Source organism: Rhea americana, unplaced genomic scaffold, assembly GCF_003343005.1.
Source record: "Rhea americana isolate MKP2758 unplaced genomic scaffold, rheAme1 scaffold_354, whole genome shotgun sequence".
Lineage (NCBI taxonomy): Eukaryota > Metazoa > Chordata > Aves > Rheiformes > Rheidae > Rhea > Rhea americana.
Genome location: NW_028186484.1, coordinates 85,604 through 103,149, shown reverse-complemented (window position 1 = coordinate 103,149; position 17,546 = coordinate 85,604). Strand labels below are relative to the sequence as shown.

Below are 17,546 nucleotides of genomic sequence, written 5' to 3'. Positions count from 1 at the left end.
CCACAAGGGCACACTGCTGGCTCATGGTCAATCTGTTATCCACCAGCACTCCCAGGTCCTTCTCTGCAGAGCTGCTAACGAGCAGGTCAGCCCCCAGCTTGTACTGGTGCCTAGGGTTATTCTTTCCTACGTGCAGGACTCTGCGCTTGACCTTGTTGAACCTCAGGAAGTTCCTCTCTGCCCGGCCCTCCAGCCTCTCCAGGTCTCTCTGAATGGCAGCACAGCCCTCAGGTGTGTCAGCCATTCCTCCCAGCTTGGTATCACCAGCAGACTTGCTGAGGAGGCACTCTGTCCCCTCATCCAGGTCACTGATGAAGAAGTTGAACAGGATGGGACCCAGTACTGAGCCCTGGGGRAYKCCACTAGCCACAGGCCTCCATCTAGACTCCATGCCACTGATGACGACCGTCTGAGCTCTGCCTTTCAGCCAGTTCTCAACCCACCTCTCTGTCCACTCATCTAACCCATGCTTCCAGAGCTTACCTGTGAGCAAGTTATGGGAGACAGTGTCAAAAGCCTTGCTGATGTCAAGGTACACAACATCCACTGCTCTTCCCTCATCTACCCRGCCAGTCATTCCATCATAGAAGGCTATCAGATTGGTTAAGCATGAGTTCCCCTTGGTGAATCCAYGCTGCCTACTCCTGATCACYTTCTTCTCCTCCATGTGCCTGGAGATGACATCCAGGATGAGCTGTTCCATCACCTTTCCAGGGATGGAGGTGAGGCTGATGGGCCTGTAGTTTCCTGGGTCCTCCTTCTTGCCCTTCTTGAAGACTGGCTTTCTTCCAGTCTTCAGGCACCTCTCCAGTTCTCCAGGACCTTTCCAAGATGCTGGAGAGCAGCCTGGCAACAACATCTGCCAGCTCCCTCAGTACCTGTGGGTGCATCCCATCMGGGCCCATGGATCTGTAGGTGTCAAGTTTGCCTGAAAGATCTCTAACTCAATCCTCCTCAACCAAGGGAAAGTCTTCCTTTCTCCGGACTTTCTCTCTTGTCTCCGGGCTGCAGGATTCCTGAGGACTGACCTTAACAGTAAAACTGAAGCAAAGAAGGTATTCAGTTACTCTGTCTTCTCTGCATCCCTTGTCACCAGGTCACCCACCCCATTCAGCAGTGGGCCCACGTTTTCCCTAGTCTGCCTTTTGCTACTGATGCATTTGAAGAAGCTCTTGTTGTTGTGCTTGACATCCCTTGACAGATTTAATTCCAAGTTGGCCTTAGCCTTCCTCATTACATCCCTGCATACTCTGACAATGTTCCTATATTCCTCCCAAGTAGTCTGTCCCTGCTTCCACATTCTCTGTACTTCCTTCTTCTGTTTGAGTTTTGCCAGGAGCTCCTTGCTCATCCATGCAGGTCTCTTGCCTCCTTTGCTTGACTTCTTACTGATAGGGATGCACTGCTCTTGAGCTTGGGAGAAGTGATGCCTGAATATTAACCATCTCTCTTGGACTCCACCCCCTTCCTCCCTTCCTTTTATCACCCTAACCCATGGGATTCCTCCAAGTAGTTTCCTGAAGAGGCCAAAGTCTGCTGTCCTGAAGTCCGGGGTTGCAATCCTACTTATTTTCTTGCTTCCTTCTCAGAGGATCCTGAACTCCCTCATCTTAAGGTCACTGCAGCCAAGGCTGCCCCCAACCTTCACATCTCCAACCAGTCCTTTGTTTGTTAGTACAAGGCCCAGCAGCATACCTCTCTGCATGGGCTGTTCCAGCACCTGTGTCAAAAAGTTATCAGTGCTCTGCAGGAGCCTCCTGGACACTTTGTGCCTAGCTGTGTTGTCTTTCCAGCAGATACCAGGGTGGTTGAAGTCCCCCATGAGAACCAGGGCCTGTGATCATGACGGTATTTCCAGCTGTCTGTAGAAGGCCTCATGGACTTCCTCTTCCTGATCAGGTGTCCTGTAGTAGACACCCACAAAAGTGTCACCCATGTTAGCCTCCCCTTGAATCCTTACCCATAAGCTCTCTACTTGCTCTTCATTCACCCTTAGGCAGAGCTTGATCCACTCCAGTTACTCTCTCAAACAGCAACTTTCATGTATGATCATTCTTACTTACGTATTGGTTCAAATGAAAATACTGTGTCTGTACATGTGTGTGTATTTTCATAAGTATATAGGCATATCTAATAAACATTTTGATAATTATTAGAATGGAGCTAATGTCTTCTCTCTGTTTTCAGCTACATTTTATAGATAAGAGTTATTTTACTTGTGTTTTCCTTGACAGCTGTAAACTTTTAGGGCTTAGAGTTGAGTTTACTGTCTGTGTTATAGAGCATTAAGCTTGTGGTCTGACCCAAAATGTCTGTTCCAGAGCACAGCGAAGTCAACACAAATATCAGAACTTTAGAATGCCTAAAGGGAGCACTGAAAAAACATCTTTTTTTTTTTTTTTTTTTTTTTTTTTTTTTTTTTTTTTTTTTTAGGCTTGATCAGAGATGAGCTTTTCTTAAAGGATTCTTGTCACTCTGCAGTGTAAGTGAAAGAGAGATCTGTCAGTAGAAGATGCTTTGCCATAGTCTTTCATGATTCACCTTTGCTTGTTGCAATGTGCCTACTGATCAAAGCAACCCGGCAGCCTGCTAGTCAGTGCAAAATCTGGAGCAGTGGAGATGTGGTCTTGCTTGCAGGTTTGATTAGCACGTAGACCACACCATCTTGGACTGCATGTAGCCACCATGAACTTTTTGTTTGGTCTTAAAGTAGAGCTTTCTGGTGTAAGTTGGCCTGGATAAGTTATTGACCACTGAGTGTTTTCCCAAGCCTCATATTTTTCATCCATTTTCCTGCCTGGTCTATCACTGAGTTCTTCTTTCTGATGGGTAGGGAATACCRAGCCAGACCTCTTCTGCTCAGTGTTGCTAGTTAGTGCTTATCAGAATGACCAAAATTGTGAACTTGCCTGACCTGGTGTCTGATTATATACAAATATCTTTTCTGCTGAGGAAACAGTGACCAAAGTGGCTCTTCTTTCTGTATTGCTTCTTCCCTAGCGTCCTGGGATGCCATCAGGAGCTCGAATGCCCCATCAGGGGGCTCCCATGGGTCCCCCAGGCCCCCCATATGTCGGAAGCCCCTCAGTGCGACCTGGGATGCCCCAGACTGTGATGGAAACAACAAGAAAGCGCACTGCACCACAGCAAGTCCAGCAACAGCAGGTGCAGCAGCAAGTGCAGCAGCAACAACAAGCCACTCAGAACCGAACCAGGAGGTGAGTGTTCCAGAAAGGAAACATGGGAGAACAATTTGAGGAAGAAAAACTGGTCTCTTTATCAGTAGGTAAGACCTTTTAGTTTGAGTGAGACAGACAGAAGATTTATAGATTGTCAGTTTCTTGAAGGAGGAAAAAACACTGGTAAATTTTACTCTTTACTCTGTTTGCAAATGGTCTTTGAACAAACTGACCTTTACTAATGTTTGGTTCTGCAGTTACAATCTTTTCCCCTTGCATGTGTATCAGGCTATAAATCTGGCCATTATATTTAGCCTATAAAGTACTTGTTAATGAGCAGTTCTCTTCAAATATAGTACAAACGCTATACTATTTATCTATTCTTTATAATTTCTCTGTTTTCTAACTGACTAACAAAATGGTTTGTAAAGAAGACACAAATGGAAAGATTTTTAGTTGGTCATGTGAATACTTATTCTATGGTCAGAATGGGATTATGTCAGCAGCATGGTCGTAAAACTTTCAGTTTTCACAAGCATTCCTATGTATAAAGTCACTGGAGAAAATAATAGGAATAATAGGAAATAATTTCATAGAATTAAAAGATTTTTTTAAGGGAAGTTTTTTTAAGAAAATATGCTCACTTTGTACACTGCTGAATGCATTATTTCTTTAGTAACAGTTCTTTACTTTCTGTCTGCAAATTATGAGACCTCAACAGATTGAATTCCTAAGTGTGAGCCAGTTCCTGACAGCTACATAGGATTCAGTCATCTAAATGATCTGCCTTTTGCAAAATCATTGTAGATATGTATAGACTGTGTTTAGACAGTGCTTTGGTGGTGTCATCACATCTAGTTGTAAGTAAAGCATGACTCTCTAAACTCAGTGCTTCAGGAACCATGCTCTGTCCAGGTTGTATGCCTTGGAACAGCAAGCCAGACTTGGGAATGTTTATATCTGGGATGCATCTGGAAAGGACACCAGTCCCAAGAGTATTAATATAATAAGATTGAATACAGAAGGAATGTGTGTGGGTGCAGCATGTGAGTACAAGAGATGTATGTGCGTCATGGAGGCCTTGCCCAGCACTAACTAAAATGTGCATTCCACAGTACCTCCCAGGAGATCTTTCAGGAAACTGCACAAAATAATGCCTAGCCTTCAGATATACTGAGTAGATAAATCTGATGGACTGCTACTGTTGGATATTTAATGTAATCTTTAGGCACTTACCAGTTTCCAGGGATCATCAAATGAGAATAATTTGTTTCCTAAAATTTAATGGCATAAATCACAGAAGGAAGCATTTTTTTCCCCAGCYACCTTAACTTCGCCACATCTACTTAGGAACCCAACAGTAATCTCTATTGTAGTGAGTCCAGCTTATACCAGTGCTTCCTAGATACTCAGACAAGTTTCTCTGTTCCTTCTGCCATGCCTTCCCTCCCAGTAATGTGTTGAATGCTTTCCCCTTGTTCATTTCTGCCTCCTAGCTGTCTCCCATTGAACCTTGTCTAGTTTTTCAGGCAAACCTTTCCAGCACCTCGGGTCCAGTTCTGGCTTTAATCAAGCCAGATGTGTTTTATGGCACAAAAGGGGCCAAGAAGGTGTAATCTGCTTTTTTGGCAGATTTGGTAGAAACAAAAAGCAGATTAAATCCCCTTTCTGTAACAGACTCTTGGAGAACTGGTTGAAATGAAATTTGCTGTTTTTTGTTTTGTTTTCTTTTGTTTTAACTGCAAGCCTTTAGGGGTGCTGCAGGTGCATATTCCATTTCCCTTGGGGAAAATGCTGCTTGCTCAGACATTGCTTCCTGCATTTTTCTGTGGATTCTGTGAGGTATTTCAGTGTAGATTTGATTTTGCTCGGAGGTTCACACTGCGAAATTCTCAAGTCCCATTATTMCTGCACTTTTAAAAAGGGACATTGTTCACCTAAGAAGTTGGGTATGATTGTGGGGATTAATTTTCTGGCCCTAAGGAAGGAGTTCTAGATGCAGTTTGTACCTCCAGCCGCAGAGAGTGCCTCAGGCTTGGCTTTTGTCGGGAGGGGAAAGAATCTGGTATTTCAGGCTGGGTTTATCACAAGCAAGTGTAGGAAAGGAGTATGCCACCCTGATTTTTGTCATATCAGCTTTTACGTGGACATGGCTGATAAGAGACTTCCTCTATAGAAATAGTAAGGTATCTTTCTGCCCTGACAGAGTGGCAGCAGGCATTTCTTTCTCCCATTTGTCTGTCACAGATTCAGTGATTCATCTCCTGCGTATAAGATAGGCCTCACAAAATATAGAGGTAAAAAGTTAGGCCTGAATTCCCTCTTGGCCCTGTTAGAGAAAGCTAGATGACAGTTTGATGGGCACAAATGATTTTTTAGAATCTGAAGAATTCAAAAGGGAATATATTTGGAGATGTTCCTGACAGTACCATTTCTTAAGCACATATACATTTGTGTGTATGTATATGAACACAGTCATGTTTCTAAAAGAATGCATATACATATATATGTGTGTGTGTGTGTGTGCGCTTTTGTATGGGTATGGATATGCTATGCATATGCACTGCAGGCACAGAGATGTCTTCCCACATATGCGTTCATAAAGATGAATGTATATAAAAGTATAACTCATTTACCTTTGTAAAATCACATAGGCAAATACGTTTCAATGAAACAAATGTATGTACATAGAGAAGTGTACATACATATGTGTCTGCATACATACATAAACACTGGCACTCAGTTTTGGGTATGAATGAATGCATACTCTGATCTGTTTGAAGAAGTTCACATTCAGTCCGCAGGCATTCACTCTTAATCACCTCTTAAGTGTGCGTATGCGTAGGTATGTCTATGCACACTTTCAGATATGCACTCTGTCCTCCTACATGCTCTTTCTGTATCCATAGATGGCATGTACACATGTACTTGCATACATTGCCGCCCTGCACCAAAGAAGATCCTGTGATCAAAGAACTTGCACACTTCTTTCCAAGATGCATAACAGACAGCCCTGATTTGTTCTTAGCTAACCATCTCCCCAGACTGCTGAGAGATAGGGTCCTAGGTCCTGGGCATGGGTGAGACCCTTTTGCTGATGCATGCACAGCTGTGCACCAGCATGTGGAGATGTCAGGATAATTTAGCAGGTGGCCTCGTTACTCCTAGATCTGTCACCATGGTAACGTGTTTTTTTCTTTAAAAAATGTACAGTGCCAAGAGGAGGAAGATGGCTGACAAAATTCTCCCTCAGAGGGTGAGTCGCTTTCATTTCCTATTCCCTTCACAATCAGTTCAGCATCTTAGTGTAATTAGGGGGATTTTAGCAAATACTTTCACTTTTTGTTTAAAAATCTAATTAAAAAGTAAGTAAGCAGTGGGTGAAAGTCTAGAGAGCAAGGCTGGGGCTGGGGTTGGGGGCTGGGAGTGTGGAGTRCAGCCTGGCCTGTGTCATCCTTGTGTATTGGGTTAGCTGTGCCAGCACTGCCACTTGCTGGATGGACAGTGGTGCTGGGCTGCAAAGTAAATGACTTGATGCTGGGACCCTCTGGGTTTTAAAGATGTTTTAGAGCAATATTTGAGGCTGGTCAAAAGCTGGTTCAGAGTTCAACCGTGCCGATAGGAGATGGATTCCTTCTTAGGTCTCTCTGGCCCAGTAGGGCTGCCAGATTCTATTTTTTGCAGTTGTGTCCTAGTGGGACCAAAGTGAATTAGTGTAAGTGTACAACAGAGTGCAAGGGGCCTGAATTGTCCAGAGAGTTATTAATAYTTCTGTCCCCTGGGGATATGTCTAGTTTTTAGTGTCTCTCTRTGCTTGATCTGAACAGCTTCCTTCTCAATGCTTCCACTTCTTTTGCAAACATTGGAATTTCTCTCTGCTCTCCTTCTCTTTCATTCTCCCCAGGCTTTTCCTTTCCTATGCCCTCTTAATTACAGTTCTCCCATAATGTACTTGGTTCCAAAATTCAAGCTTCCTTAATCTTCATAACRTATTCCCATATCACACCCCAGATCCAGTTTCTTTGGCAGTTTCTTTTGGTGCTTTTTCTGGACTCAGGATTTCTTTGACAGGCATATAGAGCTCCACTTCCTTTTGAGGGATACCTTTCCACTTCCTGGCAACCTCCAGGATTCCAGTTCTCCAATTCTCTCCTGTGACCCTCTATAGGTACCTAGTGCCAACCAACTGAAGAAGTGAGTCCACTTTGGTACTCTTAACATCACGTTATCACTTCTCTTTTTGCAACTTCTGCCACCCTCTGAAAGCACAGCCCCTCACAGGTTAGCCATTAGTTTCCTCATGCTGCTGCCTTGCAAGGACTAAGCTATCATTAGATCCAGCTCCTTTGAACTACTTGCAGCCTTCATAGTGTTTGTGTTAAAGTGTCATTCCTGCTCTGCTTGGAGGCTGTACTTACTTAGAATGAAAGTTACATTTGTTTTGCTTTCAGTTCTGTCTTGCACAGATTTATGAGTCTCTCATTCTCTTCAGAGATGRCTGTACATTCTGTTTGATGAGACTATAGCTTTAAATATGTGTTAATCTGAAGGCTTTTTTTTGTCCAGTGCTTTCATAAAATAAAAAGTCTCRGATGATACAGGTATAACCAAACTTCTCTGGCAACAGAAGACTTATACCTCGTTTATCAAATCCACAGTAGTTCTTTAATAGTTAGCACYTTACACAGCTGCATCAAAGTGCTATACAGATGCTAGCACCTTTCAGAGCCATGCTGTCACCAAGTCTTCTTGCTTTTCAGTGTCTTTATTGCTGTCAGCTGTGTAATTTTAGCTGGTACAATGATAAGGCACCACAAACTGCTGGTGTCCTGTCTACAGTGGAGTTTCTCAGTGCAATTGAAGTGGTGGAATTAATGATAGGACTTTCTGGATTAAGGTATGCCATTARGCTGCAATCAATATATTAGAACCTCCTTGCTGTCACCATTCATACAGTGGGAAAATGCTTTGTACATCAGTCCATCAGTGTCCTGCCAAGTGGAAGATTTGCACCTGTGGCTGTGGAATGCTTCCAAACCAGAGCAAAACCTTGAGCTTTCCAGAGCAACTTCTAGAGCACTTTCCAGCCAATCAGCATCACAGGCTTTTTGCAGACTCTTGCATATGTTTTCTGCAAACTGTGAAGGGGTATGAGGAGGATATTTAACTAAATTTTACTCTTGAAAACCCTCTTATGTAATAAYGGAAAAGGAAGTGGGCTCCCAGTGTAGTTTCTGTGATAGAAAGTATCACAGTCTGTGCTTTGGTGCTGCTTGTATAGGGTCACTCAGCTGCTATAGTTTAGTTATTTGAGCAGAGTGTAATTTTGCCCAGATTTAGTTGTACAAGAACAGTTCAGCCTAGCTATTACATGTAGGAACATCAGAATATGAACATCCTGGTGCATCCAGTCCAATTCCCTCTATCACAAAGGGTGCATCAMACAATTACTGCCTCAAAACTAGTTAGGGTCTTTAATTCTGAGATATTCTAGCTCTAGCAGCTTTCCCCCCCACCCAGTCAAATGCTTTTAGTTTCCTGGGTAAGAATGGCTCCCCACACTTCTAATCCTCCACAGTATTTCATTATATCTATCTCAATTTAAATTCATCTCTTTTGAATCTCTTTGAATTTTCCTTTCTGGAGACCAGAACTATGCATAGTATTCCAAATCACAAGCCTCTACAGTGCTTGAATAGCGTTACTGCATTTTTATCTCTACTGGAAATAGCTTGAGTGATGCACATTGTGATTTTTTTTATTAATGGCCTTACCACATTGATATGGCATATAGTCTTTCTGTGGTTGACTAAAATTCTTAGGTATTTCTGCTTTCTGTTGTTGCAACTGGTGAATTTCCATACTATAGCAAAACTGTTGGTATAGACACTGAGGCAGGTGACCTTGTACTTTGTAATGTTAAATTTTATCCCAGTTCTACTGTACAGTTCTCAGCTTCCTCACATTTTCTGTACTTGTATTGCCAATGCCACACAAATATGTCATTATTGAGTTTTGTTAGCATACTTCCCCTTTTCGCGCTCGAGCCATTAATGAAAATAGTATCAGTTTCAAGACCAGTCCACAGTCCTGCTTAGTACTTCTTTTTATGTGCAATCTGTTGTTGTCCCTCTTTATCCAGTTTACAGCAGTGTTATTTTTCTAATCCCCATTTCTCAGTCTTTAGTGGTTCCCTTTATGACTATGGCAAGTGCTATACTTAAATGCAAGTAGATTGGATCTACTGCATATCTTTTGTCTAAAATGCAATTTCATTAAAAAGAAAGAGACTCAGTTAAGCACAGTCTTCCATACTGTAACATTACAAGGCTTAGAGTTTTTTGGAGTTTATTGATTCCAGTTCTGTGCCACATGCTGCACCCCACTCTGTTTTCCCTACCTTTGTGTCATTCCCTTCTAATCCACCAGTCTATTTCCCTTTCTTTGCCTCTTTACTGGTCAGTGAAACACTCATTCAATCTCTGAAAAGTTCATTGGCATCTTCATTCATAGCTGGAGACCCAGATGTCTTGAACTGACATGGCCTTTGCAGCTCAAGTCTAGCAGTTGTGCCTCCATTATGACCTCATGTCACAAACTGCTTAAAGAAACATGACCAGATATCAGGCTCCTTTCTCTGAGTTCTGAGTCATTAAGTTTATTTCCAGACACCATTACTGTGACCTGCCCCGCAAAACTTCTTGCCCAACTGTACTGATGAGTTTTTGCACAGCTCTCCTCTCCTTTTCATCCTCTCTTCTTCATTCTCCTATATAAACATAGTCAACCAACTCCTGCTGCAGTACATTGGCCAGATTCCTCTGCATTGCTCTCATACATGAATACCTGTTCTGTTATTATTTGGTTACTGCATGGCTGTCCTTCAGCTTGTTCTCCTTCTGAGCCAATCAAAGGTGAGGCACAGCTGGTTCTGCTGTTCACTAACAAGAAAGAAGAGATTGGGGATGTGATAATCCATAGCAGCCTTGCCTGCTATGCTCTTTGCTGCTTGACTGCTATGTTGGCAAAATTGGCTCATAATCTAATAGAGCTTGTTTGAATTGGGAGAGCAAGAGGTACTGGCTTTTGTTACTTCTTCTGAAGATGGCAGTTATAGGCCAGCCTAATTCTAAGGAAGCTGCCAGATCACTAGCAAGTATTAGTGTCTGATAATATTAAAAAAAATCCAAAAAACAAAAACTGAGACTGCTTTATATGTCCTGCTTAAGTAGAAATCAAAGAATGCAGCTCCAGTTGTTCTTTCCTGCACAAAATGGATCAAACTCTAGGAAAATTCCGGACCTAGGAAAGCCAAAGCTCAGTCAGAGCTGGAGTTGAACCTAGCAAGGGATGTGCTGGGCAACAAGAAGGACTTCTACAAGTGAATCAGCAGCAGAAGGAAGACTAAGGAAAACTTGGGCCTGCCACTCAGCAGGGTAGGGGATTCAGTGGCAAAAGGCATGGAAAAGGCCAAGGTACTCAGCACTGCCTTTGCCTCTGTTTTTTCCTGGCAAGGCCTGTCCTCAGGCCTCCTACRCTCCTGAGCCCAGGGTCAGAGTCGAGGGGAAGCAAAGATACTCCGAGGAACCTGGACAGGTTGGAGAAATGGGCYGGCAGTTCAACGTCACAAAGGCAAATGCAAAGTTTGGCTCCTGGGATGGAATAACCCTGTGCACCAGTGCTGGTGGGCATCAACTGACTAGAAGGCAGCTTTGCAGGAAAGGACCTTGGGGTCCTCAAGGACAACAAGCAGAGAATGCGCCTGTGGTATACCCCAGCTGTGAAGAAGGCCAACTGCAGAATGGGCTGTGTTAGAGGGARTGTTGCCATCAAGTTGAGGAAAGTGGCTATTCCCTGCTAAGCCACACCTGTGAGATTGCATCTGGACTTCTGGGTTAACTTGGGACTCCCCAGGACCAGAAAGACAGTGACACATTGGWGGGAGGACCACCAAGATGACTGGGGGCTGGAGCACACGATATACCAGGAGAGGCTGTGAGAGTTGGGTTTGTTCAGCTGTGAGAAGAGAAGGTGAAGGGTGAGATCTTATTGTTGTGTGCAGCTGCCTAATGGGACAGCAAAGAGAAGATGGAGCTTGGGGGATCTGGATAGTATAGTGGCTATCACATCTGCTTTACATGCTGAAGGTCCTGGGTTCAAGCCCCAGTGGAAGCAGCACCAGGAAATCTTTGGGAGGTTGGGCTAAGTGACCTCCAGAGGCCCCTTGCTACCTTACTGATTCTGTGATTCCTGGAGGTGCGCAATGTTAGGATGATGGGAAATGGAAGCAAGCTGCCACAGGGGAAATTGAATCAATGCAAGTAACGTTGTTGTTGTTGCTTTGGTTTTTAAGCCATGATGGTAGTCAGACGTTGGAATAGGTCCCCTAAGGATGCTGTGGGATGTGCATCCTTGGAGATACTCAAACTCCAACTGAACAATACCCTGAACAACCTGGCATTGCTCATCAGGTGATGTAATCTGAACCTGCAGGAGTTGGTCTGCATGACCTGATCTTCATTAATGATCTGAATTATGGGACCAAATGCATCCTGAGCAAGTTCACAGATGACACGAAACTGGAAGGAATGGCTAATATATCAGATGGTTGTGCTACCATTCAGAAGTACCTCAACAGGCTGGAGATATGAGCAGAGAGGAACCTCATGAAGTTCAACAAAGGGAAATGCAAAGTCCTGCACCTGGGGAGAAAGAGAGAAAGAGCCCCAATGCACAAGTAGAGGCTGAAGGCCAACTAGCTGGAAGGCAGCTTTGCAGAGAAGGTTTTGGGGGTCCTGGTGGAGAGTAAATTAAACATGGGCCAGCATTGCATCCTAATGGCAAAAGCCAATGGTATTCTGGGCTGCAAGACCAAGGAAGTGATCCTTTCCTTCTGCTCAGCCCAGGTGAGACCACACCTGGAGTACTGTGTCCAGTTCTGGGCTCCCCAGGAAAAGAAAGATACRGATCTACTGGAGCAAGTCCAGGGAAAGGCCACAAAGATGATTAAGGGACTAGAGCATCTATCATAGGAACAGAGGCTGAGAGAGCTGGGAGTGTTCAGGCACTGGAGAGATTTTATCAATGTGTATAAATACCTGATGCAAAGGTGTAGAAAAGTTGGGGCCAGATTCTTCTCCGTGGTGTCCAGTGATAGGACAAGAGGCAATGGGCACAAACTGAAACACGTGAAATCTCATTTAAACATAAGAAAACAATTCTTCACTGTTTGAACACTGGAACAAGTTACCCAGAGAGGTTCTGGAGCTACTTAAAATGCGACTGGACACAGTCCTGGGCAACCTGCTGTAGCTGACCCTGCTTGAACAGGGGTGTTGGATCAGATGTTCTCCAGAGGACTCTTCCAACCCAAACGATTCTGTGACCTCCAGAGGTCCCTTCTGACCCAGATTATTCTGTGACTGCTAAAGTTTATACAGTTATCTACCCAAATCACTTGTTTTGCAAGTTGCTCAGTGACACCTCTGTGTGTTTGAGGACTGTGCATAAGCATAACCCAGGAAGTTCAACTTGGTAATTTTGCTTTAGCAGTTTCAAAATTGACTGTTCTCAAAACGTAGGTGATTTCAGCATTTGTCTGCTGTTGGAAGCAACTGTGGTAGATGCTTCTGATATGAGTTGATTAGTACAGAAGGACTGCCTCAGCATCAACGGCTTGTGGAGGTCGAGGAAGGTTGAATTGTATTTATATGTGTTTGCAGCCAAACAATRTTCCTATCAGATCTCAAATGTCCTTCTACTCGAAAAGACCCAAATTCTTTCAGAATTTGATATTAYACAATGTTAAAAGATCATAGCAGAGTGGGATATACCTGGTCACCAGGGAAGATACTATACATACATCCCATGCTGCAAGTCAGTGAGACTGAGAGGGGTATATTTCTTAGGTTTACTACGGTCCACATTTCACCAAGGGTTGCTAAAAAAAACCCAACCTCTCCTTAGAAAATGGTCCATGCCAAAAATGCATTTCCCAGAATTTATGATCTCTGATGACAGAAATTGTAGAAGTATTCACTACACTTTTTTTCCAAAAGGGAAGAATCAAGAGATAACCTGTTTGCAATACTGGAGACCTGATAGCAGTCTATTTGTATAATATTAAGACTGTAGGAGATGCCTCTCTTCTCTGTAGAAAGCGGAATTCCCACAGGTGTTTCTGCTAAAACCTCTGATCTCAGGCATGTCAATGGCAATGGGAAGTGCAACTCAGGAACACCTCTAACTCCACCTTGGGCTCAGGTATTTGTCTGTCATTCCTATTAATGTTYTGTCACAGTTTTCTGATTGTCTGCATAGTTGTACATTAACTGCTAATAATTGTATTGAGAGGTCCATTTGATTTTATTAGAGAGAGGAAAGCCTTCTTATGGAGCATTTTGAAAAGAGAAAGAATATATTTGATTTTCTGGGAGAAGAAAAAAATAGGATTTAATTTTTTGTATTACTCAACTAGACAAGTAATCTGAAGTCTGACTGTTCCTTGACAATTTACAGCTAATTTGTTTTGAGTTTAGTTGAACTTCTTTTACAAGACAGGCCTGAGAATTTACTTGTAATTAAGAGCATAGGTATTTAAAATCAGTAGTGATGAAAAGTTCCCTGCAGCAGATGGGAGTTTTTTTCAGTAGTTGGCTACTCTCACTGTTAAATATTTGCACCTTATTTCTAATCTGAGCTTAACAAGTTCAAGTTCTGTTTCTGTTGCATTGTGTTGTCACTTCGATAGATAAACTTTTCTTTTTTTTTCTTTTTTTTTCCTTTTCATGCGGATATGTATATACTCATCAGCAAAGCTAAATGAACTGGCTTCCTGGAGCCTTGTGTTTTATAGTGTGGGCTATTATTTAGCCTATATATTATAGGCTATTATTTCCTCCTCTAACTCTTCCCACCACTTTCTAAGTCTTCTCTGGGAAGCAGTGAGAATCCCCATGCTGTAAATATGTCTTCCATTCTAGCTTTTCTGCTTGTACAAGTATCTTCAATAATTCATGTTGTTTTCTCATTCCTTGTTTACCATGATATAGATCTGTATTGCCCTATTGTCGTCTTTATTTCCTGTTTTCTTATTCTGTGTCACTTGCAGGTTCTAGTTATTATGATTTAGTATCTCAAGATGAAATTATATAAGCCYCAGGACCCTTCCTCTTCTTTGTATCTTACATCTTACTTGTTTTCTTGTTGCTGCCTATCATGCAAGTTACTTCATTAACAGTTTTGGTCACTTGCATCAGAAGCCATGTTCTTACTGGAACCCGGTAGTATAGATCATTGCTTGCTTCCTTGTGCATCTCGTGTTTGCTTAGCATTGCGAGTCGTCTGCTACCATGCTACTCTGTCAGCAAACTTTATTAGTCTTTTCTGAAGTGTTTTACAGTCTTCTTACAGTTTGATTAACTAAATAATTTTACAGCTTTTAATGTATTTATGCCTCTCTTTCATGCTTTCCTGAATCCTTTTAAAAAATACCAGGTCTGAGTTAATGAAAGTGATAACATTCCAGATATATCATTTGGCMATGATGAAAACTGAATCTCTAGCTTACTGTTTTTTCCTGCTTTCTTGGGCAACCCCTAGCCAGTATTTGCTTTTTATCTGTATGTCTCTTTGAATTCATTAAAAAGTTCTCATGAAGGATTTTATTTCTAAAGGCCACTTGAAAGCCTAAGATACTGTTTTCCTTTATCTGTTGTTTCTGATGTGCTTTAGGAAGGGATGAAACTTTTTTTTTTTTTTTTTTTTTTCCCAGAGGTAATATAGCTAGGTCTTTTGATTTTTAAAAGAATAGTTTTGGAATTTACATGATACTTTTTAATACTCCTCCAAACACAGCATGGATGAAGTTGGAATGGACACATTAGATAGTTTTGACATAATATGCATCTTTCTCTTCAGCATGGGAGACTAGGGTAGGGTTGTTTCTTTGGTGTAGGTGAAAGAATTTGGTTAGTCTAGATACATTAATTTAAAAATTGTCTTGCTGTCAGTTTGGAGACATATCAGTGAGTGGGTTATTTCTAGTGGGATCAGAAAGATCACTGGCCCAGTGCTGTGTAGGTTTTTCTTTTTTTCACAGTGTAGCACATAGTACATAATATTTGGTGATAATCCTTATGGATGAGATAAGATTAATGGAACAGTAAAGACAAGGAGGACTGCTACAAAGTATAATCTGCATTGCCCAATAATATGATCATAAGGTAGCAAAATTTGTTTTTCTACAATTAAGTGCAGTACCTCCCTAAACTGAGAATTCAGGCAGTATCATAGAATCGTAAGGTTGGAAAGTACCTCTGGAGGTCATCTAGTCCAACCCTCAGCAGAGCCCATACAGGGACTGAACCCACAACCTTGGCGTTAGCAGCACCACACTCGAACCAAGTGAGCTAAACCTGCCCCCAATAAGGAGACTGTCTTGGAAAGCAGTGATTCAGATATGCTTGAAGCAGATGCAGTTGGCAGAGCACAAGCAGCAACACATTCTTAGACTAGCCTTTCTCATACTTTCTTATACTTGTTAAGACTGGGAGGAGTTGGCTCATCGCCTGTATAGCATAGTCCAGACAGCTTCAAGCTGGGGTACAGGCATTATGGTAGTCCTGGTTCCACCTTCTGCTACCATCTCAGCGTTCCTCAGGTGACAGTTAYGGCCCTTTCTTTGTCTCTGTTTTGCTGGAACTAGCAACCAGTCATCTCTTTCCTTAGTGACATTACTGCACAGATAGTGACCATCCTTTTCTCAAATCATGTAATAGATTAACTAAATTATCATACACTCAGATCAGTTGTTTCCAGTATGTACTTGTTTTAAAGACTGATGCTTCTATTTCAAGCCGTTGTCTAATGATAAGTGTCACTTTCAGCTTCTAATACAGGAGCAGAAATACTGTGGACATGTACTAGATCTAGCATCGACTCCCTGTGACAGTTCAAATATGTTAAAAAGTTTTACTAGGTTGACTTTGTCCTCACAGACATGACAAGTGGGTTAAGATCAACATACATTGTGCACCAGGTAATCTAGGTATTGTGACAGAAACATGACTGTGGGCCTGCAGCTGATCTTGATCAATGTTTTGGGCAGAAAGTGCTACTTTCAGTTGTGAAACTGTAGCTTCAAACCTGAAGGAAGGCCTTATCTTCCAGAATTGTTTTTCTCCAGCCATGCTGTCAGCCAAGCAAAAGATTCTCCCTCTCAACCTTACTACTTTCATAGCCCTGTTACCTCATACACCTATTAACCAAACTAAAATAATCAATTTTGAATTGAGGGTTTCAAGAGATAGATAATCCATGATTTTTTGTTTGTTTGTTTGAGTAATGAATAATTAGCTGTTCTCAGTAGCTAGTGCCAGATCTGAACTATGGCAGGACAAAGATGTACTATAGATCTTAATTTCTTGTTTTCAGAGGTTTTGAGGTTACTCAACCAGTATTTTGGAAGGATGAGTATCATTACTGGACAATTTCACTTCTGCTTTGCCTGATCATGATCTGTCTTGAAAGAAAATAGGATATACCCCTCCTTCCTGTTATTCTTACTGCTCTGATGACAGAATCTCACTGCTTTGATCATTAGAAATTTTTCAGATTTAAAATCTAAATTGATCAACATTCAGCTTAAATCCATTTGTTCTTGGAACAGCACATCTTCAACTTAAAACTATTTCTATTTCTGAGATTGAAGAAGTCTTCTAGCTCTTTTCAGAGTTGAAATGTCTCATTGGAAGTGCTGTATGACTCCTGTATGCTGGTTGGCTTGCCAAACAATAGTTTAGAGGTAGAAGGTGCATGGCACAATCTGCATCTACAGATAAAACACACTAACATGCAACTTTGCACTTACTTTCCACACCTTGGAAGCCCCAAGAAAATCATTGTCTTTAATTACTGAGTATGAAAGGAAGCCAATGAAAGTCATAAATTTCAGGAAAGGTTTTTATCGCACTGCTGTATTTTTACAGTGAAGTAGGGACCCTCAGGATAACTGGAATATTATACTCTGGGAACATGAATCTTAGTCTGAAGAGAAGAATATTTGGAAATGTAGGGGGTAGAGAGAGAGAGGAGGAAAGGGAGAAAGAGAGGAGGAAGAGTAAGAGGGAGAGTGAGGTGGAAGAGAGAGAGGAGGAAGGGGGGAAGGGAAACAGAGAGGAGGGAGCAGAGAGAGGGGAGAGAAGGGAGGGGAGAAGAGAGAGAGAGAGGAGGGGTGAGAGAAGGGGGACAGAGAGGGTGGGAGAGGTGGGGAAGGGCAGAGAGAATGAGAATGTGTGTCCAGGGGGAAGGGAAGGTCTACCATAGCCCTGGTGACTGGGAAGATCTGTGTCCCTTAACAGAAATGCT

At 42.3% G+C, this 17,546-nt stretch overlaps 1 protein-coding gene across 6 annotated transcripts in view; it reads left to right on the top strand.

Annotated features, from left to right (window-relative positions):
• The window catches only part of SMARCD3 (SWI/SNF related BAF chromatin remodeling complex subunit D3), a 114,822-nt gene that overhangs the window by 45,584 nt on the left and 51,692 nt on the right, over positions 1-17,546 (top strand). For 5 of the 6 annotated variants that reach the window (XR_014896714.1, XM_085312012.1, XM_085312009.1 and 2 more), the window contains 2 exons: positions 3,001-3,218; positions 6,393-6,435. Coding sequence is in view for 5 of the 6 variants with exons in the window: in XM_085312009.1 (XP_085168135.1) it covers positions 3,001-3,218; positions 6,393-6,435 (261 nt within the window). In the remaining variant the exon portion in view is untranslated. The remainder of the gene's footprint in view (positions 1-3,000; positions 3,219-6,392; positions 6,436-17,546) is intronic. The other variant, XM_085312011.1, reaches the window with a different exon arrangement.